Source organism: Pongo abelii, chromosome 5 (genome assembly GCF_028885655.2).
Source record: "Pongo abelii isolate AG06213 chromosome 5, NHGRI_mPonAbe1-v2.0_pri, whole genome shotgun sequence".
In the NCBI taxonomy this organism is placed as follows: Eukaryota; Metazoa; Chordata; class Mammalia; order Primates; family Hominidae; genus Pongo; species Pongo abelii.
In genome coordinates, this window is record NC_071990.2 from 144597415 (window position 1) to 144620830 (window position 23416).

The following is a 23416-nucleotide window of genomic DNA, read 5'->3' on the forward strand; positions in this document are numbered from 1 at the left end:
CAACACTCATTCATAATAAAGACTTAGCAAACTGGGAATAGAGGGGAATGTCTTCAATTTGACAAAGAATAGCTTTAAAAAACATATAGCTAACATCATACTTAATGGTGAGAAACTAAATACTCTCTCCCTAAGATCAAGAATATGACAATAATGTCCCCTCCCACCACTCCTATTCTACATTGTACTGGAAGTCCTAGCTAATTCAATAAGGTAAGAAAGGAAATAAAAGGTATACAGATCGGGAAGGAAGAAATAAAGCTGTTTTTGTTCACAGATATCATGATTGTGTAAATAGAAAATCCCCAAGAATAAACCAAAAATCTTCTGGAACTTATGAATGATTAAAAAAAATACAGTATAAAAGATTAACAGACAAAAGTCTATTTTTTCTATAAAACATCAATAAACGATTGGAATTGGAAAGCAAAAACAAAACACCATTTACATTAGCACCAAAGAAATGAGATATTTAGGTACAAGTCTAATAAAATATGCATAAAATCTACATGAGGAAAACTACAAAATTTTGATGAAAGAAATCAGAGATCTAAATAAATTGTGAGATATTCATGCTTATGGGTAAGAAGACTTGGTATTGTTAAAATGTCAGTTCTTTCTATTGTGCATATAGATTCAATGCAATCTCAGTTAAATATCAGCAAGTTATTTTGGAAAGCTATTTCAAAAGTTGATATGAGAAGGCAAAAGAACCAGAAAGCTAACACAAACAAAAGTTGTAGGACCGATACTACTTGATTTCAAAATGTACTATATAGTCCTTAAAACAGCTGTAGTATTAGAGAAAAAAAATACATCAATATCACAGAACAGAGAGCCCATAAATTGACATAAATATAGTCAACTGACATTTGACACAGAAGCAGAGGCAATATAATGGAGCAAAAATAGTCTTTTGAACAAATGATGCTGGAACAGCTGGACACCCATGTGGTAACAAAAATTAATCTGGACACAGACCTTACACCTTCACAAAAATTAAGTCAAAATGGATCATAGACATAAATTTAAAATGAAAAACTATAAAGCTTCTAGAAGATAACAATATCAAAGTGAGAAAATCAAGGTGACCTTGGGTTTGAAAATGAGTTTTTAGAAAAGACACCAAACGCATGATCCATAAAAAAAAATTTTAAGTGAGACTTCCTTAAAACTTAACACTTCTGCTCTGCAAAAGACACTGTTAAGAAAATGATAAGCAAGCATAGACTGGGGGAAAATATTTGCAAAACATATCTGTTGAAGAATTCATATAGAAAATATACAACAAACTCTTAAAATAACAGTAAGAAAGCAACCTAAGTTTAAAATAGGCAAAGACCTGAACAGACACCTCACCAAAAAAGGCATTCAGATGGCAAATAAGCATACAAGGTACTCTACATTATATCTCAGCACGGAATTTCAAATTAAAATAACAATGAGATACTACTATATACTAATTACAGCAGCTAAAATTCAACATTGACAACACCAAATGCTGATAAAGATGTGGAGCAATAGGAACTCTCATTTTTTTTCTCATGGGAATCCAAAATAGTACAGCCACTTTGGAAGATAGTTTGGCAGTTTCTTACAAATCTGAAAATAATCTTACCATATGATCTCGCAATTGTGTTCCCTGGTGTTTATCCAAATGAATCGAAAGTTTATGTTCTCAACAAAAACCTGAAAATAAATATTTACTAATAAGCACCAAGACTTGGAAACAACCAAGATGTTCTTAAGTGAAGGTATAAAGACACTGTGATACATCCATAGAATGGAATTTAACTCAACTGTGAAAACTAGTTAGTTAATTATCAAGCCATAAAGAGACATGCAGGAACTTAAATGCAGGAACCTATTAAATGTTGCTAAGTGAAAGAAGCTAGTAGGAAAAGGCTATATACAATATGATTCCAACTATATGACATCTGGAAAAGACAACACAACAGGATGGTAATAAGATCAGTGGTTTCCAGGGTCCCAGGGAAAGGGAGGGAGGGATGCAGAGCATAGGGGACTTTTAGGGCATTCTGTATCATACACTAATAGTAAATATATGACATTATATATTTGTCCAAACCCTTAGAACTATACAATACAAACAGTGAACTCTAATGTAAACTATGGACTTTAGTTAGTGATGATAATTCAATATGGTTCATTGGTTATAATCAATGTACCACACTAATGCAACAAATTGATATTAGGGTAAACTATGCAAGGTGGGGCAGTTGGTGGGGATGGAGTATATGGGAATATGGGAACTCTACTTTTTGCTCAATTTTTCTGTAAACCTAAAACTGCCCTAAAAATAGTTTATTATTTCAAACAAAAAGAAAAGAAAAGCTACCCTAATAAAAGTTTTAGACCCAGCTCTGCTACTGTTGCAGGATCTTTGGGGTGTTGTTTTTCTGGCGAGAAACCTCTGTGGCCAGTGGAGCCTTTGCCTGAGTTCTTGTCCTGCATCTGGGAAGAATGAGGTACCAGATAAGTGGAAGGTGAACAAGATGAAGAGAACCTTTATTATTGAGTGTTACAACAGCTCGGAGGAAACCCACTGTGGGTAGTTCCTCTCTGTAGACAGGTCATCTTGTGGACTGTTCAGCTCTCAGCAGAGAGGAGGCCCTGAGAGGGTAGCTCCTCTATGCTGCTGGTCCTCCCATCCTCTCTCCATCCTCTGCCCTCTGCCCTGCTCTTGCTGAGCTGGGGCTTTTATGGACCTCAGAGGGGAGTAAGAGCATGCTGATTGGTCCATGGGTGGCCATGGGCGGGCCTGGAGGAGGCACCACAAGTCCCTACTCCAGTCTGCAGGACTGGCAGCCTGGCCCTCAGCCTTCAGGCCCTCCTTGGCTTGAAGGTGGGGCCTTACTGGGGACCCATCCCCTTCTGCCCAGGAATCTCCCCTGCCATTCATGGTCCTGGGGCTCAGTCCCAACCCCGCTCTGAGATTAGAGTGAGCACAAGGAAAGGAGAGAGGCCAGGCAGTGGGAGTGGACACCCCCGAGCCAGCAGAAATTGAATGAGTGGGGCTTTTCCAGGCCCCTGGGGATGCAGGCTGCAGAGACGCCTAGGTCTTGCACCTGGGAGGGCAGCCACAGCTGCACCCAGCAAGCTCCTACCCCACCAACTTGTAAGGGGCAGGTCTCCAACTTGTCCCCGGCTCCTGCCTGCTCCGTGGATGGAGTGGGACACCCAGGTCTGCAGCTGCAGGTCAGGCAGCTGCAGTGGCACCCAGGAGGGCAGACCCTGCCTGCTTCTGGCCCCCCCGCTGTCATCACTACCAACTGACTGTGACATTAGGAAAGTAATTTAACTCTTCTGAGCTTCAGTTTCATCATTATAAAATGAAAGACCTGAGCTAGATGATCTCTAAGTTTTTCTCCAAATAGAGGATTTTGTCATTCTGCATCTATAAATATAAAGATGTCTGGCCTCTGACATATATTAAGGTAGAAAGAAAGAGGATTTTGAAAAAAAAATTCGTCAATTTAATTAAAACTTAAAGGGACATCTGGCAAATTAAAATTTGCTTAAAATTCCAGCAAATAAATGAAAATGAATAAAATTCTTGGATGAATCTAATGATGGAATGTAATTTATGTGAAAGAAATAATGGGGAAATGGGGCATACATAGGAATCTGATGAAGCATTCATTTCAAGAAGAAAGGTAACATCAGATGGCTCAGATATCATAAAATAAAATGGCATTGCCAAATGATAACAAAAAGCTTGCCAATACCTGGAAAATCTACAAAAATTATAAAATGATGTGTGACTCTTGGAATTATTATCTAGAATTTTCTCATCCTTATGAATCAGACAATTTATGTCTACAGAGATGCTGAAATATAGGCGTTGTTTCTGCCCGATATGAATGTGAATCAGAACCCAGGATAGAATATGCACTGACTATCTATCAAGCAGCTCAGTGTAATGTTTAAGAACCAAAATGCATGGGTTTCGTATCTTGGCTCTGCCATTGACAGGTTGTGTGACTTTGGGCAGTTTATCTAATTTACTCTGTTCTTCCATTTCCTCTTTTATAAAATGGAGATAATAGTAACCATCCTCAAGGAGGATAAAATGAGTTAAAATTTGTAAAGTATAAAGCTCAGAGCCTGACCCATAGTATTAGATGCGTGTTATTTTTTTTAAAAAAAGCATAAAATTTGAATCCTGGTCTCCTTAGGACTAGCCCACTATCTTATAATTCAGCACTTTTTATTTTATTTTATTTATTTATTTTTTGAGACAGAGATTGGCTCTGTCACCCAGACTGGAGTGCAGTGGTGTGATCTCAGCTCACTGCAACATCTGCCTCTCGGGTTCAAGCGATTCTCCTGCCTCAGCCTCCCAAGTAGCTGGGATCTGGGATTATAGGTATGTGTCAGCACGCCCGGCTAATTTTTTGTATTTTCAGCAGGGATGAGGGTTCACCATGTTGGCCAGGCTGGTCTCGAACTCCTGACCTCAAGTGATCCACCCACCTTGGCCTTCCAAAGTGCTGGGATCACAGGCATGAGCCACCACACCCAGTCAGTTCAGCACTTTTTAAAAGGATAATCACAAAGGCCAGGCATGGTGTCTCATGCCTGTAATCCAGCACTTTGGGAGGCCAAAGCAGGTAGATCACCTGAGGTCAGGAGTTCAAGACCAGCCTGGGCAACATAGGGAAACCCCATCTTTACTAAAAATACAAAAATTAGCTTGGCGCAGTAGTGCATGCCTGTAATCCCAGCTACTCAAGAGGGTGAGGCAGGAGAATCACTTGAGCCTAGGAGGCAGAGGTTGCAGTTAGCCGAGATTGCACCATTGTACTCCAGTCTGGGCAACAGAGCCAGACTCCATCTCACCAAAAAAAAAACAAACAAACAAAAAAAAAAAAGGCCAGGGTTCAGCACTTTGGGAGGCCAAGGTGGGCAGATCACAAGGTCAAGAAATTGAGACCATCCTGGCCAACATGGTGAAACCCCGTCACTACTGAAAGTACAAAAATTAGCTGGGCGTGGTGGCGGGCACCTGTAGTCCCAGCTACTCAGGAGGCTGATGCAGAATTGCTTGAACCTGTAAGGTGGAGGTTGCAGTGAGCCAAGATCACGCCACTGCACTCCAGCCTGGCAACAGAGCGAGACTCCATCTCATTAAAAAAAAAAAAAAAAAATAGGATACCAGGAAATAACCCCACATATCTCTTTGTACCACCATTTTGCTGCACATAAGAGAACACTGTACTCCACTGGCTTAAACAAATAGGCGGTTGTTTTTCTTAAATCACAAGAAGTCTGGAAGGAGGTAACTGCCCACTTGGTTCAGCAGGTTATTGATATCAGGGCAAATATCTATGAAATTCTCTGTTCTTTCTCTCATGCTTACAAGATGGCAACTGCACCTCCAGCCATGATACGCACAGTGAATTCAAAAAACAGGGAAAGAAAAGGACTACACTAGTAAAATATTTCATAGCAGTCCTTCCAGCAGATTCTGACTTGACTCAGAATCATGGCTTGGCCCAGCCACCTCACTGTATTCCAGGTAATCTTCCAAACGTCCTCGTGGGTCTGATCATCTTCTACAGCCAGAGCCTAAACATCAGTGATGTGAGCCATTCATCTGCTTTTTTTGACAGGTGAAGTTTTGAGGGGAATGGAAACTGGATGCTCAGCTCCTGGAGGAACAAGGTGTCAGAACAAGCTTTGGTTCTGACAGGCCTGCTAAGGTCTTCCCTCGGGCGAGGGAAGCTGGAGTTCTCTGGGCTCTCAGTTGGCTAGCGTCACAGATAATTTAAACTGGCTTTTGGCACTTGGCAGGGCAGCTTGGTGTTGACATCTCATGGCAAATCCCATGTCTCTTGAAAACAAAATAATGGTGCTTAGTTTAATTTTGTTGCACTCCTCTTTTGTGCTGGATGTTTATTACGCTAGTTTCTAAAACTGACTTTCAACTAGCTCTGTGGATGACTAACACAGGGGCCCAATAAATGGACTGCAGGCATTTTAGCTGCCTTTAATTCAAGGGAAAAAGTTACTTAATATGGTAAGAAGTATCAACCCATCCTATCATCCCTGCATTCCACATTTCTGTAATACTGCTTTGTGCAGAAGCTATCAATTTCCCCAAAGCCTTGCCTTCTATGGACAGAATCTGGGTACAAAGAGGATAGTTTAATTAGCTGCTTCACATATCTCAAACCACTGGGAAATAAGCTTTCCATCTTACACAAGAGAGGGAAGGCTTGCTGATAACTTCCTCATCTATGGATTGGCTACTTGGATGTGAAGAGCATCCCAGGGCAATTCCTATTATATGGGGGATGGTCATTGTGCAGGAATGCCCAAGGGTTGAGATGCCATAGACATCTTGAGAAGATGCCAGGATTGCATTTAGTATAATGTGAAAGTGCTTTCTAGATGGCAGAGTACTATGCAAATATAGGCATTATTATAGAATTTCAACCAGAGCTGGCCCTTGGAAGATGAGTAGAATTTCAGCAGATGGAGAAGGTAATATGAATCATTACTGCTTGAGGGGTGTGGAAAAGTAAAAGTAAATGCTGAGTTTTGGGAGAAAATATGTATTCCTATAATAACGGAATACATAATTATTTAGAAAGATGCAGTTACAGAAGTTCAAAAACGGGGTTAAGGTCAGCCAAACCACAGAAGATGTTGAATGCCATGCTAAGGGAGTGAGATTTCCTGCAGGTCATGAGAAATCACTGACAATTTTTTAGGAGAGAAGTAATCTAATCTGATCTATATTTTCAGGAAGATAATCCTAGTGGTAGTGATAAGGGTGACATGGAGATGCAAACGTGGAGGCAGTAAGACCACTTACAGAGCTTACTCAATAAGACAACAGCAGGAAAAATGGACATGAAGGTTCAAATTGGAGAAATGTTTCAGAGAACAAATTACTGGAATTATACTATTGATGGGAAATTGTGGTAACAACTGTTAGTGGTCTCCCAATATCTACTTTCTCTCTTGCATTAGTCTGCTTGCGCTACCACAACAAAGTACCACAAACTGGGTGGCTGAAGTGACAGAAGCATATTGTCTCTCAGTTCTGGAGGATATACCTCTGAAATCAAAGTTTCAGTGGGGTTAGTTACTTGTGGGGGCTGTGCGGGAGAATCTGTTCCACACCTCCCTCCTTGTTCCTAGTGACAGCTGGCAGTCCTTTATGTTTCTCCTGTGTTTCTGTCTTCTTTTCTTTTTTCTTTCTTTTTCTTTTTTTCTTTTCTTTCTTTTCTTTTCTGTTCCTCCTCTTCTGTCTTCATTCTTCTTCCTCTTCCTCTTCTTCTTCCTCTTCCTCCTCCTCTTCTTCTTCTTCTTCTTCTTCTTCCTTTTCTCTCTCTCTCTCTCTCTCTGTCTGTCTCTTTCTTCTTCTTTCAACAGAGTCTCACTTTGTCACCCAGTCTGGAGTGCAGTGGTGCAAAACCAACTCACTGCAGCTTCCACCTTCTGGGCTCAAACAATCCTCTGACTTCAGGACTCCTGCTTCAGTCCCAAGTAGCTGGGACTGCAGGCAGGTGCCACCACACTCGCTTAATTTTGGTATTTTTTGCAGAGATAGGGTTTTGTCATGTTGCCCAGGCTGGTCTCCAACTCCTGAGATCAGGCAATCCCCACCCATCTCAGCCCCCCAAAGTGCTGGGATTACAGGTGTGAACTGTCGCACCTGGCTTTTTCTGTTTCTTTATAAGGACACCGGTCACATTAGATAAGGGACTCACCTTACTCCAGTATGATGTCATCTTGACTAATTATATCTGCAATATCCCTGTTTCCAAATAATGCCACATTCTGAGGTACTGGGGATTAGAACTTCAACATACCTTGTTGGGGGACACAATTCAATCCACGACATCTCATTTCCATGCTAATGGAGTTCTGATTTCCAGCTGGCACATTTCCATCCAGAAAGGAGGCTGCTTTTCCCAGCTGTGGCCACACGGATAAATGTGGGCCAAAGAAGTGAAGGTGGAAGTGTTGTGTGACAGTATCTTCTGCAAACCTTTCTTAAGGGTCAGTGTACATGCTCCTTTTGACACATCTTCATGTTTTCCTCCACTCTGCTTTAAGAAATAGAGTTGTCAATTCCAGCCAAAGTAGCCTTAACTCTTACAGATGAGGAGAAGGGCTTGAGTAGGATTCCAAACTGGGCCTGCCAGGGTCCTGCAGACACTGTGGGTAAGACATTCACAGGGCACTCTTTCAAAAAAATAATCCAGAAATCCCAACTGCAGCCCATGAGCTGACTCTAGCACAAAGGTGGGCATTTTTTAATTTTAATTTTTGGCTGACACAATTTTTAAATATTTGAATGGAAATGTCTTTACTAAAGAGTAAATGGCATTTGCTCCACTTTTTCAGAGACTCAATCATGCCCTATTACATCTAAATTTACTTATGATACATGCCTGATCTTTAAAGAATTTGACTATTATATCCTTTAAATATTCAACACTTATTTAGAATAGAGGCTGAAGGCTTCTATTCTAGAAGGATCTAGAAGGATTGGAGAAGGAAGGTCCTCTGGTAGTGATGTCCACCTCTTCTCTACTACTCAGAGCAATTTAGCTCTGCTCCAACTCCTAAATACTTCATTCAGCAAAACAAAACCTGTGCAATTACTCGAATGACAGCAGCAGTCCTTGGGATTCCTGGGATCCTCATCATTCCAATCTCTGTCTCTGCCTTCACATTGCATTTTCCCTGTGTATCTCTGTCTTCTAATAAGGACACCAGTCAAATTGCATAAGGGGCCCATCCTACTCTAGCATTATGTCATCTTGACTAATTACATCTGCAATGTACACCCATCGGGAGTGGAGATTTTATAACCATTTACTGTCACTCTAGAATGCTTTAGAAAGTCTCTCTCACCAGTCACCACCATCCATCCAACCAAGTAGCTTGTGATAACATTTCTTTTAACATCATACAGTAGTCTCCCTGAGAAGAATTTGGGTAAGTATGTTACTTTCAACTTGCTAGCTTCCAGGGACATTTTAGCACCATTAAGAGACTGGCACCTCCAGGCCATCTGGCTCTGTCCTGACTTTTCTAACTGCAGTGGGACAGTTTTTGAGGAGGAAATAATGAGTACAATGAATGCATGTAGGATTTGCGTCACCAGTAAGCCATCCAGGTAGACCATTCAGAGCAGGGTGGCTACAACATATGTCCCAAAGAGGGACTGTCAGATGAAGTGGACTTAATTGAGTCTTGCTGGATGTGTTGGGTTTGGATTCATGCACACGAAGAGAGAGCATTCCAAGCTTGATGAGGAGCACTGGTAAATGTACTTCTAGTACTAGAGAGTGACGGAGATGTTTCACATCTGTATGAGATCATGCAATGACTCACGACTCATCTAGACACTAATTTTTCTAACACTTTTCAATGACCCTCCATAGAATCCTCGGTGTTTAGAAATCTTATAGAGTTCTCTGTAGCAAATACAGTCCATTTTAAAATCAGTGAAAACTTGCAGCATCAACACAACCACCAGTAGCTGCTGCTCATTTGGCCTGTAAATAACAACTTTTACTGGTTAATAGCAAAAACAAGACAAACAAACCAAATCCAAAACAAAAAAACAACCCCCAAAACAAACACAAAAAAACACCTGGCTAATTAAACGCATTGGTACTGCATTTTGTGTCTATGGCAATTTGAAAAAGCTGTAATAAGCATCAATTGTAAGGAAAAAAAAGAGTAATTTTTACGTACTTCTTTCTCTTAATCTTTCCCAACTGCCCTCCAGGGTAAAAGAACTCTCCTTGTCACCTCAGTTCATATAACACACATGAACAACATACAGTAGGTTCTAGAAGTGTAGTTTCTTAATTGGTTTTGAGTTCCATATAATCCTAAAAAGTAGCTTTCTCAATTCAACATACAGACATTACTGTGTATTTAGTGGTGAAAACTTTAAAAGAACATAAATATCCAAAAAGAAAAAAAGTTTAAGCAAAATATATGTCCATATGATGTTGTGCTATGCAATCATTAAACATGACTTTTACGATGTTTTAAATAGGAGAAAATTTATGTTAAACTTGAGGCAGAAGAAATCTCTGTGATGCAAGTTGTTATATAGTACGTCACAATCAGCTAAATCTATGTTGTAAAAGACTTGCAGGAATATGCTAAAATGTTCATTGTTTTCTCTGGGTGGAGAGAGTGGGGAAAATGTTTTTTTAAAAAAAAGCGTTTCCATTTTAGTATCATAAATATGCTACATTTATAATGAATAAAAATAATTCAGAGGTATCTTTTCTGTAATACTGAAGATTTTTTCCATGCCCAGGCCTCTGAGGGGGACATGTCCTAACTTTCACCCTTGAAGTGATAAATAGGGAGAAAAAATTTGTCCCAAATATACTGATATTGTTAGAAAATGCTTATCTCGTGTAAATGCAGAACCAAAGGAAATGTGTAAATATCGAATACTGTAAGGATATGTATAAACACAATTCTTCCTCCTGAACTTTTAACCAACGACCAATAGTTATATAAAGTTGGCTTCTTGGAATACAATTTAAGGGTGACATAAGAGTCCCAGTCATTTCCCAAATTAACAGGTATTATCATCAGTGTGTCAGACAGACATCCTCCCTGATATGGTTTGGCTGTGTCCCCACCCAAATTTCATCTTGAATTGTAGCTCCCATAATCTTCACGCATTGTTGGGGGGGACCTGGTGGGAGGTAATTGAATCATGAGGGCAGGTTCTCCTGTGCTGTTCTTGTGATAGTGAATAAGTCTCACGAGATCTGATGGTTTTATAAAGGGCAGTTTCCTGCACACACTCTTTTGCCTGCCACCATGTAAGATGTGACTTTGCTCTTCCTTTACCTTCCGCCATGAGGGTGAAGCCTCCCCAGCCATGTGGAACTGCGAGTCCATTAAGACTCTTTTTCTCTATGAATTATCCAATCACAGGTATTTCTTCATAGCAGTATGAAAATGGACTAATACACTCCCCCAAAAGAAAAAAAAGGAATGAACAGTCTGTCTCAATTATTAGAAGTACTTAAGAAAGGGTATCTTCAGCCCCATATATAGTCTAAGAAATATTACAACAATCAAAGAATATAGCTTGAAGCTAAAACGGGTTCTTGAAATCTTCCCTTGGTGTTTCTTATGTTTACTGCTATTTATGAAATTCAACTGGATGAGGCTCTTCTCCACCAGTCTCACTAACTGTGTAGTAGAATGAAAAAGATAAAAAAAAAAAGACATGCAAATATTTCTTCTATACATAGAAAACAGTATTATCTAAATCAAATATGGAATCATCATAAGAATACTTAGAAGTGAATAATGTATTATAGTTCATAAAAAGTAATAACTTACCTAAGGAAGTTTTAAAAGCAATAATGCCCATTGTATTGTTTACGCTGTAAAAACACAATCTGTGTGTAGATTAATATTTTCCACAAAAGTATCTGTAAAACATGACTAAGATTGTTAGATATGGTCTGAAAAGCAGAGAAAGCAAATCTGGACATGTTAATAGTTATCAAGAAGTTCCAAAAATTGTGAACTGACATTCTCATAAAATAGTATTTGAGTCAAGTTTTATACAAACGCTTCATTTTTTAAAGCACAAAACTATCTCATCATGGTTGGCAAATCATGAAAAAACAAAAGCAAACCCAGCAGAATAGGTTCTAAATACTTAATTAAGAGTTATAGTTATTTATTTAAAAGAAACTGGTCGGGCGCAGTGACTCACACCTGTAATCCCAGCACTTTGGGAGGCCGAAGCAGGTGGATCATTCGAAGTCAGGAGTTCAAGACCAGCCTGGCCAACATGGTGAAACCCCGTCTCTACTAAAAATACAAAAAAATTAGTCAGGTGTGGTGGCATGCGCCTGTAGTCCCAGCTACTTGGGAGTCTGAGGCAGGAGAATAGTTGAACCCAGGAGGCAGAGGTTGCAGTGAGCTGAGATCATGCCATTGCACTCCCGCCTGGGTGACAGAGCTAGACTCTGTCTCACAAAAAAAAAAAAACAAAAACAAAACAAAACAAAAAACTTGACCATTAAAAATGGCTTTATGAAAATATTATTTCATTTTGTAACAATGGGGTTGGGGAGTCTTAATAATTGTCTAACATGTAAAGTAGGAAGGGTATATCAAACTTTGCAAATATCACATTAACTCATAAAACTTTATTAAGGCTCTATTGAGAGGTGAGGTCAGCTAGACTTCCTGAGACAAGTGGGGATTTGGGGAACTTGCCTGTCTTGCCAGAGGAGTGTAAAACGCACCAATCAGTGCTCTGTAAAAAGCACCAATCAGCACTCTGTAAAACACACTAATCAGCACTTTGTAAAACGCACCAATCAGCAGGATTTTAAAAGTAGCCAATCGCGGGGAGGACTGAAAAAAGGGCACTCTCATAGGACAGAAACAGAACACGGGAGGGGACAATAAGGGAATAAAAGCTGGCCACCCCAGCCAGCAGCGGCAACCCGCTCCGGTCCCCTTCCATGCTGTGGAAGCTTTGTCCTTTTGTTCTTCACAATAAACCTTGCTACCGCTCACTCTGGGTCTGTGCCATCTTTAAGAGCTGTAACACTTACTACCAAGGTCTGCCGCTTCATTCTTGAAGTCAGTGAGACCACTAACCTACCGGCAGGAACCAACTACAGACACATTATGAAGGTAGGTAGATCTTCAATAGATCTACTCTTTTTTATTTTTTTGGCAGTTTTATAACCATGTACCAAGGATGCACAATTAAAAAAAGTAAACCCAACTTTTACATTAAGATTTGACTAAAAATCATCAATACATCGTTTTAATGCTAGTAGAATCTTCTTCTGACATCTGTTCCATTAGCATAATTATAATGCCAATTTAAAAAATCTAGTGGGTCTCTTTATTTTAGTTTAGAGTTTGATTGGAAACATTCAGGCAAACATCCATGGCTTGCTACTTTCTCTTTACCTCTAGCACTATGCTTCTCCCCACCAGCCCTCCCTCCACATCCTCTGACTCAGAAACTATTTGAAGAGGACACCTGTTTTAAATGGATCCACAGGAAATACCTATGTTGCCTTTTCATAATCCGCCCCTGCATCTGGTTGGCTGAAATGAAAATGTTGCCCACAGACTGATGCAACTTCAGTGTGACAACATTTACTGGAAGGCAGAAGGGACTCCAGTTTATATTTATTTTCCTTCCATTAAGCCCTGATAGTGTAGTGTAAGAAAAAAATAAGGGCAAAACCAGTTTAACAACCAGAAGATTAGTATTAAATTACACGCAGGGGTTTTTACATGCAAAATTGGAATTTTTTTAAAGCTGAATGCAATCCTGTGGCAGAAAGTTATTTGATAACCCTTTCTTTATAGCTTTTTATCTATAAACCACTTGTCCAAAGTTCATATTCTAGCTGATGTTATATATTGATATGACATTAATCAATCTCTCATGGAAAAGTGCTGCGTAGCCTACCCATTGAAAGCAAAATTTAGAGAGTTTCCTAGTGATTGACAGTCGTTTGTCAACACTGAAAACCTTATTGCCCCAAAATACTGAAAGTCACTCGCGGCTGCCTGTGCTCGGGTTTACACCTCACGTTCACACCCCCACCGGATCCCTCCACACGGGGCACCAGCTCTCGGCCAACTGCAACTACCCCAGGAAGCGTCACCACGATTCCGGGGCGGGAACATTTGTGGACACTGGGGTCCACTCCTTAAGTCCAGGTTCCCCGCCCCCTCGCCCGGCCCGGCGCCCACTAGCCACAGGCCCCGCTTTCCCCTGGAGATCAGCGCGCACTTCCCGAGACCTCGTAGCACTCAGAGGTCGCACCCACTCCTGGGATGCCTAGGGGGCGCCTCCTGGCCGGGTGTCCTGGGACCCTGCGAACGCAGGAGCAGAATGACGAAGGTGACGAAAGAGATGACGACACGCCGCCTGCCAGGCCGCGGCCGGCAGTGGAGAGCGTCCGCAAACCGCACCCGGCCAGTACAGGTCATCGGGGCGCTGGCGGCCGCGCCAGTACCCGGGGGCGCGCGCCCAGCCCCCCTGCCCCGCCCCCTGCCCCGCCCCTGCCCCGCCCCCGCCCCGCCCCCGCCCCCGCCCCCGCCCCGCGCCCGCGCCCGCGCCCGCGCCCGCGCCCGGGTTCCCACGGTGCCCGCCCCCGCGCGCCCGGCGCCTCCCTCCCGCCCGCTCTCCTCGCCGCCCAGCCGGTCCAGGCCTCTGGCGAACATGGCGCTTGTCCCCTGCCAGGTGCTGCGGATGGCAATCCTGCTGTCCTACTGCTCTATCCTGTGTAACTACAAGGCCATCGAAATGCCCTCGCACCAGACCTACGGAGGGAGCTGGAAATTCCTGACGTTCATTGATCTGGTAAGGCCGTCCCCTCCCCCTGCTCGCCCCGCACCCCGTGCCTGTGTGTGTGTTTGTGTGTGTGTGTGTGTGTGGATGCGCGAGCACCTGCGCACGTGCGCGCCTCCAGCATCCACCCGTGTCCTCGCCTCTTCCCCAGTGATTGCGTGTGAAGGCCTAGCTGCCCCCACAGCGGCACCTTCTGAACCACTCACCGTTACCTGGTAGCTGGGTACCCTTGCCTGGCAACTGGGGGACAAATGGAGGTGGGGCGCAGCCAGGTGGTGGGCTCTTTGGAGGGGAACACCGAACTGCTTCTAAGAGGTGACACGGGAAGAATCTTCAACTAACAAAAGCATCGGACCTGATCATGAATGGCCTGGGACCCATTCGCCCTCAAGGTGCTTTTCAGAGGACCCACCGTGGGATGAACTTGTTGCAACTGAAGGAAACTGGGTATTGTCTAGTGATTTGGAACTTCACCTGAAAGAACCAAATCCTTCTCATAAGGGAGAGAAAGCACCTAATAAAGTTGTCTTCTTTGGATCTGTTTTTTTTCCCATTGTCAATAATTTACTTTCAACCTTTACCCCGTACATATTAGGAGACAGAGATTTTCAAAGTGCATTTCCAAGGTGACTGTACACACTTCTCTGTCTTCCCATGTACAAATTTACAGTAGTTTGCATAAGCAGCTCCTCTGTTGGCACAATATGATAATCTTGACAGGTGCAGGTTATTATTAGTATATCATTTTGAAAGTTTTTCTATTTGTGGCACTAAAAGTCCCTCTTCAACACCCCTGGAGAACAGAACATGGGCATAAGGCCCAATAATGAACTCATGGATTGACCTAGGAATTTCAGGGTAAAGGTGACTAAGACACACACTAAAAGATTATTAGGAAGAGGCTTAAAACAAAAGCAATGAAGTTCTAAAGCACTCAGAGAAATTGTAGAACCAATTCCTGGGACTCCCTGAACTGTTTATCCAAGACTATACACTAGGTTGGCTACACCAGCGAGATTATAATCTCTTGTTGACCCTCCATTCTGATGAAGAGAACATGATACCTGTTTTAAAAATTTCCAAAGGCTTAGGATGCCTCAAAGAAATGCAGAGAGGCTTTTGGTTTAAAAATAACACCTTATATTTGCATTATATTAGATACTTTCAGAGTGGAATTTCAATTCTTTTGCCCAGCAGTCTCCAAACTGTGCACATAGCCTTAGGCCCACAAGACTTCACAGGGCACAGAATGTTGCAAGGGTTTTAATTTTCAGATCCTCATCTTCCAACTCTGCTTGAAACTAATTTCCCTCTGAACATGCGTGATGCCTGCCAGTTCTCCTTTCATTCTCCCCATTCATCCAAGTGAGGAGCCGGTGACAAGACTCTGAGGTGTGTTTTTCTGTCTGTTCCTTTTAGCTTCCAGAAGATAGATGGCTGTCACCAGTGCTATCTTTATATTTGATTGAACAACAATGTTGGAGTTGTCTTGACAGGAAGTCTTATTGGGTTGATTGGCTTGTCAATGAGGATTGGCTTTGCCAATTATGTTGTGTAGCAGACATTTTCCGTATATTGAATGAGCTAAGTCTGCAACCCTGAGGTTCTGATGCATATGTATATGAAGCAAGCATACAACCCATAGAGTGCCAGAAAGATGTCCCTTTTTCAAGTGTTTACACTTATGTTAAGGATGTTGAGATGTTATTTAAAAATATGTGCATAGATTTTCAGAATTCTTTGAGGGGCTATGTGAGCAAAACTCCTTTTGGGACACTGCCTTATCCCATTCCTAAGTCAGACCTTACTTAGAGCTGGCCTATTTGAATGTTGCTAAAGAGCAGTGCTGGGCAAGAATACAGAGATGCTGTGGGAGCCATAGGTACTAGAAACAGCCCTCGGCATCACTCTTGCAGTAGATGCTGTGTTGTGGGAGCAAGGGGAGGGGTCAGCAGGTGAACAGAGGTAGAAATTGAGGGTGTTGGTTAACCCAAGAGATGCCTGCTTTTCATAATTGGCATTGCTTACTGTGCATTAAAAAACAAGGCTCAGAAGAAACGATATACCTCTCATAACCTTTGTGTGACATGAAACCATAGTAGAGTCAGCTTGATATGCTGTCATATAATGTATCTTCTAGTATTCAATGATTGGACTTGCCTGTTTTACATACTAATCACCATACAGGACTTTTTCTATCCCAGAAGTCAGACAGTAGATTCAAATGTGAAACATTTACTTTGCTTCATATTTAGCTTCAGATTGTATAGGACCTTTAGCCAGTGTTGTAATTTTTTACTCTGTGGCTCCTGATTGAAATATAATAATTATCTTTAACCAAGAGTGCCTGTGAGAAAGTATGTCTGAGATATATTCATAAAAACATTCATGCAAAGTGTTACTCTTTTTATTATTTGAGATTTAGAATCCTTAGAGCTTAAGCATTGTACAGCTGTTAAAACAACCAACCTGTCAATCCTCAGTAATGGCATGAAATGATTAGGCTACTATAATTTAGCCATTTTACTTTTCACTTTTAATGTTAAAAAGACTGTAAACTTTATTACCTAGTGCCTTGTACAATATTAATGAGTCTAAGTTTATTGGAGTAATTTTGCAAGAGTTTAACTTTTTAAAATTGTAATGTGAATGCCCTTTTTTCTAGCCAACTTGGATTGCAGGAATCATTTATCCTGTTAGCCACAGTTGGATTCCATATTCCATGGCTTCAGTTTACCAGGATCTGAGTCAGGAATCTCAGGCTGCATGCATCCAGGAGCAGACGATTATGTGGCAGTGGCCATTCTGGCTGTATTCATATCTCTCTTTGGGTATGAGGGTCATTCCAATAGATTCAGAGTTTATGGTCAAAAACTGAAATACACATTGTTGCTACCAGTAATCTTATACTGTTATTCTCCAATGGTTTCTTTTCCTAGTGTTGAGAAACTGTAAGAGAACTAAGGTGTTTTTGGAAAACTGAAGTTAGTAAATGGAAAAAGAACACTGTCTTGGTGTGGTAGGCAGAATAATGGGCCTCCAAAGATGTTTACATTCTCATGTCAGGAACCTGTGAATACATTAGATTACATGGCAAAGGGAAATTAAAGTTGCAGATGGAATTAAGATTGCAAATCAATTGACCTTAAAATAGGGTAATTATCCTGAGTTATCCCATTGGGCCCAATGTAATTACAAGGGTCCTTAAAAGGAATAGGGAAACAGAAGACAAGAGCTTGTTGGAGGAAGATGTGACTGGAAGAAAGTCAGAGAGAGATACGACAATGCTGAGTTTGAAGATGGAGGATGGAGCCAGGAGACAAGGGGTATGAGAGGTGTCTAGAAGCTAGAGAGGACAAAAAAAATGGTTTTCCTCCTAGAGTTTCCAGGAACACATACCTGCTGACAGCTTAATTGTAGCGTATTTTGGACTTCTGACCTCCAGAATTGTAGAATAATAAATTTGTGTCGTTTAAGCCATTCGATTGATAGTAATTGGTTACCACAGTAATAGAAAACTAGTATACTTGGCTTTAAAGCCTCTGACTTAGAAAAAAACTTAACTCTTTTTGTACTCGTATGAAATAAATGCAGTGACTCAGCTAGCCCTTTATGTATAGTAGATAACTGGTTAATTTTAGCTTTAACAAAAATGCAAGTTTTTTCCTACTTCGTCCATGAAATTATGTGGAGGAGACATACATATGTGTAACAGTGGGCAATATGAGAATCTGTAAAGACTGGACTGTCAAGCGCGTCTGTGTGAAGAGACCACCAAACAGGCTTTGTGTGAGCAATAAAGCTTTTAATTCACCTGGATGCAGGCGGACTGAGTCCGAGAAAGGAGTCAGCGAAGGGAGATGGGGAAGGGGTTGCTTTATAGGAGTTGGGTAGGTAATGGAAAATTACAGTAAAAGGTGGTTATTTATTGTTAGCAGAAAAGGGGGTCACAAGGTACATGGTCGGGAGATCACAAGACTTATTGTCCAGAAGAAGAATGTCACAAGGTTGATTGATCAGTTAAGGTAGGGCAGGGACAAGTCACAATGGTGGAATGTTGTAATGTTGGTTAATCAGTTAAGGCAGGAACTGGCTGTTTTACTTCTTTTGTGGTTTTTCGGTTGCCCCAGACTTCTTGGCTCCTGCAGGCCATCTGGATGTATATGTGCAGGTCACAGGAGTTACAATGGCTGAGCTTTGGCTTAGAGGCCTGACATGGACAACTTTGGAAAAACTAGGTCTTTACTGTGAAGTATTTCAGAGATTATCATTATGTAACATGTCAGGCCAGGAGAAGGAATACACTTAATTGGAAAAAAGCTGGAAAGAAAGAAAATTTAAACTAGCTGTTGCTCAAATATTAACATTTTGTTAGTCAATATCACAGCTGATGAATTTTCTTCAAGTGACATGGATTCATTCACTCATTCACTAGCAAAATGATTATACTGCATGTTACATGATAATTGCCCCGAAAGATAATAAAGAAGAATTAGGATAAAACCAACATAAATAAATGAAAAGAAAAAGGCAAATGTATTTTGAGGTCTTAAAGTAGTATTTGGGGTATGATAGGTGTTTAGTAAATGTTTAAGTAAATGGAAGCTTTCTCTTCCCAAATTTTCATTGGGTATTCTTTTCTTGTCCTGTCTCCTCCCAAAAACATTCAAAATGATAGGAATTTAAAAATGTATCAACCAGAACATTATTCATATGTATGTGGTAGAGTCTAACAGATGAGTCAGAATCAACTTCTTTGAAAACCATAAACTGAATTTTTTAGAAAACTTAAAATATTGATGATGGATGTAAGACATCTTGATTTTTAAAGATTGAAACAGATATCTGGGAATCCCATTGGCTCCAGTTTGTAGTACTGGCCATTTAGAGAGCCATCCTCCTTAGGGCTGTATCATACCCATTATTCCTCCTGGACTGGCTTTTCATTCGTGTCATGGCAGAATATTGTTCAGGCCCTGCCTACTCAAAGTGTGGGCTGAGGACCAGCAGGATCACCTTTGTCTGGGAGCCTGTAAGAAATGTGGCCTCTCCAGCTCCACCCCAGAGCTTCTGAATCAGAGTCTGCATTTTAATAAGATCATCAGGTGATTTCTATGCACATTCAAGGTTGATAAATGCTGCTCTAAGCCACGTTGTTTTTGTTTTTTAATTTACATGGATTAATTGTAGGACCCTGTAGAGCAGTCTTAATATATGAATTCTGCCTATTTTCTTTGTTTTTTTTTTTTTTTGAGACAGAGTTTCACTCTGTCACCCAGGCGAGTGCAGTGGTGATCTTGGCTCACTTCAATCTCCGCCTCCCAGGTTCAAGAAATTCTCCTGTCTCACCCTCCCAAGTAGCTGGGATTACAGGCGCCTGCCACCACACCTGGCTAATTTTTGTATTTTTAGTAGAGACAGGGTTTCACTATGCTGGCCACACTGGCCTTAAACTCTTGACCTCAAGTGATCTGCCCACCTCGGCCTCCCAAAGTGCTGGGATTACAGGTGTGAGCCACCGTGCCTGGCCTGAATTCTGCCTATTTTCAAAACATATTACAGATTGACTTTCACTGTGATATAACAAAAAACATGTAAGAAATTACAACTTGAAAATAAAAGAAAGAGAAAGATATGTTTCAGATACGAGAGATGGGTTTGTTATTGCTATTGAGAAACAAATTTAAATAATCTTCAGGGCAACTAAGGTGAAAAACAATACACATTTGATTGTATTGTCCCTATGTTGAAAGAAAGGAGGTATAACAATTTATTGGGAAAAATACAGTTCTTTCCAGGCACTGACTTGTCAAGGTAATTTATCACTCAGCTATTTATTAAAAGAACATTAAGGGTGGGTATGGTGGCTTACACCTGTCATCCCAGCCCTGTGGGAGGCCGTGGAAGGAGGCTTGCTTAAGCCCAGGAGTTGGAGACCAGCCTGGGCAACATAGCAAGGTTCCCACTACAAAAAATTAAACATTAGTTGGGGGTGCTGGCATGTGCCCATAGTCCCAGCTATGTGAGGGCTGGGGCAGGAGGATGACTTGAGCCCAGGAGTTCGAGTTTGCAATGAGCTATGATAGTGCCACTGCACTCCAGCCTGAGTGACAGAGCCAAATCCTGTCTGTAAATAAAAATTAAAAAAAGAACATTGGTTAGCATAGTAGATAATATCTTTGATTGGTTTTTAGTGTAATATATAGAAAAATCTTTATGGTTAATGTTTCTTATTTGATGGTTTTATGAAAGCCAAAGGCATGGTCTTATATTTTGGCTAGGTGAAGGCATTTTTGTAGAAGTTTAAGGTAATATAATCTAGGTACTTTTTTTGTTATCTAGATCTGTATTGCAAAAGAATTTCAGAAAACCAGAGAGAGATGAGGATAAATAAAGTCTCAGATGTGGAAAAGCTTGGGGTGCTCAAAGAATAGGAAACGGTCAAGTGTACCTGGATGATACCATTTTTGCTTTTAGACATGCTGAGAATTTTTGACATTTAAAAAATGTTAAAGAGGGAAAACAAGCAGCTTAAGTATACTACATTTTGCATTTGAGTTAGTCTTATATTTATTTACATATTTATCATAAAACATATTCTTGGCTCTAGTTCATGACTTAATTTTAAATAGGAAATAAAATATCTTGAGAAGAGATTCTGCATGTCATTATGTAACTATGGTACTTAGTTTTGCCAGTCAAAACCACACAGTGCCACGTGAAGGCCAGTAGTTTATTGAGTACTCAGGGAACAAAATTAGGTGGATTTTTTTTGTTTTTTGTTTTTTGGGGTTTTGGATATTATACAGAGAGTGTAAAATTGCAAATTTTTTCTTCAGGAGACTCAGACTTGACCCTAAAATATGCACATAAACTTGAAGGCTCAAATAATGTTTTTTCCTAACCTGGAGGAAGAATTGTGAGAATAATGCTTTGCATAGAATCCTCTTCACCTTCTTTGCATGTTTCTCTTGGATCAGGCATAAAATAGGGGCCTGGTTTTGTTAGAGTGGGGGAAATAGTTGATGATATAATCACCCATTCCCTCTTAGTTGCAAATGGTATTGAAATTACAGAAAATCATCTGACCACTAGTTGAGGTCACTTCTTTTCCCATTCCTGCCATTCCCCCATGTCTGGTATAACATTTAGCAAAATTGGTAACTGCTCTTGAGGGTTTTCATTTGTTTCTCTGTGTGTCTCTGAAATGTCATATGTTTCTGGGGGAAGCATGAACAATAGTACAATTTTCCACATTGAATCAGATGTTCATGTGATCCAAGCATGCTTGGAAAAATCTTACTGCTTAGGATTCCATACAACATAGCTTTCTTGTGCAGTCTGTAGTTAGATAGTTAAAAGGCCCATGCCTCACCTGCTGGGTAGCCCTTCTGAGTGCAGTGGAAGCAGAGCTTTCTTGGAAAGTGAGACACCACTTGATCAGATCCATTGTGGAATTGAACAAGATATGACAGAAGCATGGAATTCTGTCAAGTCAGACAATGCACTAGCACACTCACATTGTCTTATATTTAGGTCTGTCAGGCTGTGTTATAATTTAAAAAATTAATTTCAAAAGCGATACATACCTATTATAGAAAATTTGTGCAAATACAGGAAACAATAGAAATACAGGGAAGAAAATATAGTCCATCTTAATTCTCCCTAATTTTCCTTGCTTCTTAGCATTTTAGTGCTTCAAGATGGTATTTATTTTGGAACTTTATGTACATACAGGAACATACTTAGAGAGACTACAGTGTATATGTATATGTGTGTTCATACGTATGTAGTCAGAGATCAGAAAAAATCATATTCTTTAAAACTTATTTTAAAATTACGGATATCACTCAGAGATACCAATGTTAGTATTTTAATATTTGACTTTTCAGTCATATACATACTTCTGTTAAAAAAACAAAAAATTCAATATGAACATATGGTTTTTATAAATTCTTCATCCACATACACTAAAATTTATTCCTTTTTTTTTTTGAGATGGAGTCTCACTCTGTCGCCCAGGATGGAGTGCACTGGCGTGATCTCGGCTCACTGCAACCTCCACCTCCTAGGTTCAAGCGACTCTCACGCCTCAGCCTCCTGAGTAGCTGGGATTACAGGTGCATGCCGCCACTCCTGGCTAATTTTTTTGTATTTTTAGTAGAGACAGGGTTTCGCCATGTTGCCCAGGTTGGACTCAAACTCCTGGGCTCAAGCGATCCACCTGCCTTGGCCTCCCGAAGTGTTGGGATTACAGGCATGAGCCACCACGCCCGGCCAATTTATTCTTTTTAGTATACAATACTGTAAGTTTTGACAGATGCATAGTTTTGATAGATGCACAGTTTTCCAGAGTGGATGTGCCATGTTGCATTACCACCAGCAATGTGCGAGAGCTCCACAGATGGGAACTCACATTGTATCTTCAGAGTGTGGCGTTGTCAATTTTTCTTTTATTTCAGCCATTCTAATAGGTGTGTAGCACTATCTCATTGTGATTTTCAGTTCCCCTCATGACTGAAGTTGTTAATTATCTTTTCCTGTGCCTTTTAATAATATATTTATGTTCTTTGTGAAGTTTGCCCATTTAAAAAATACTGGGTTGTTTTATTATTATTAAGCTTTGAGAGGTTTTATGTTTGCCAAATAAAAGCTCTTTGGCAAATATGTGATTTGCAAATGTTTTCTTCCTGTCTGTAGTTTATTTTATTGATAGTGTCTTTTACAGAGCAAAAGTTCATTTTGATGATACAAAATTTACCATTTTTCTTCTTTTTATGGAACCTCCTAGAAGTTTTAAAGTTTTAGGTTTTACATTTTTATCTATAATCCTTTTTTTCTGGTATATGTTGTGCAATTTTCCCTGCACTGTGTCTTGAAAAGATGTCATTTTGCCATTGAATTACCTTTGCACCTTTGTCAAAAATCAATTGACTACATTTGTGTGTCTGTTTCTGGATTCTATTCTGCTCTACTGATGTGTGTGCCCCTTCACAGGTACCACACATTGTTGATTGCGGCTTTATAGTAAATCTTTAA

At 40.5% G+C, this 23416-nt stretch overlaps 1 protein-coding gene and 1 long non-coding RNA gene across 13 annotated transcripts in view; one reads left to right on the forward strand and one right to left on the reverse strand.

Annotated features, from left to right (window-relative positions):
- Positions 1-10272, reverse strand: part of LOC129060090 (uncharacterized) — a 32089-nt gene extending 21817 nt beyond the window's left edge. Inside the window, exon 1 of the long non-coding RNA XR_008526502.2 lies at positions 7848-10272. This is a non-coding gene — a long non-coding RNA (uncharacterized LOC129060090). The remainder of the gene's footprint in view (positions 1-7847) is intronic.
- Positions 10273-12494: 2222 nt separating this feature from the next.
- AIG1 (androgen induced 1) overlaps positions 12495-23416 on the forward strand; it is a 290545-nt gene continuing 279623 nt past the window's right edge. For 4 of the 12 annotated variants that reach the window (XM_054558239.2, XM_054558243.2, XM_054558248.2 and 1 more), the window contains exons 1-2: positions 13904-14011; positions 14270-14389. In XM_054558239.2, the coding sequence (XP_054414214.2) occupies positions 13919-14011; positions 14270-14389 (213 nt within the window). In that variant the 5' untranslated portion in view covers positions 13904-13918. The other 8 variants (XM_054558240.2, XM_054558245.2, XM_054558242.2 and 5 more) reach the window with 6 other exon arrangements.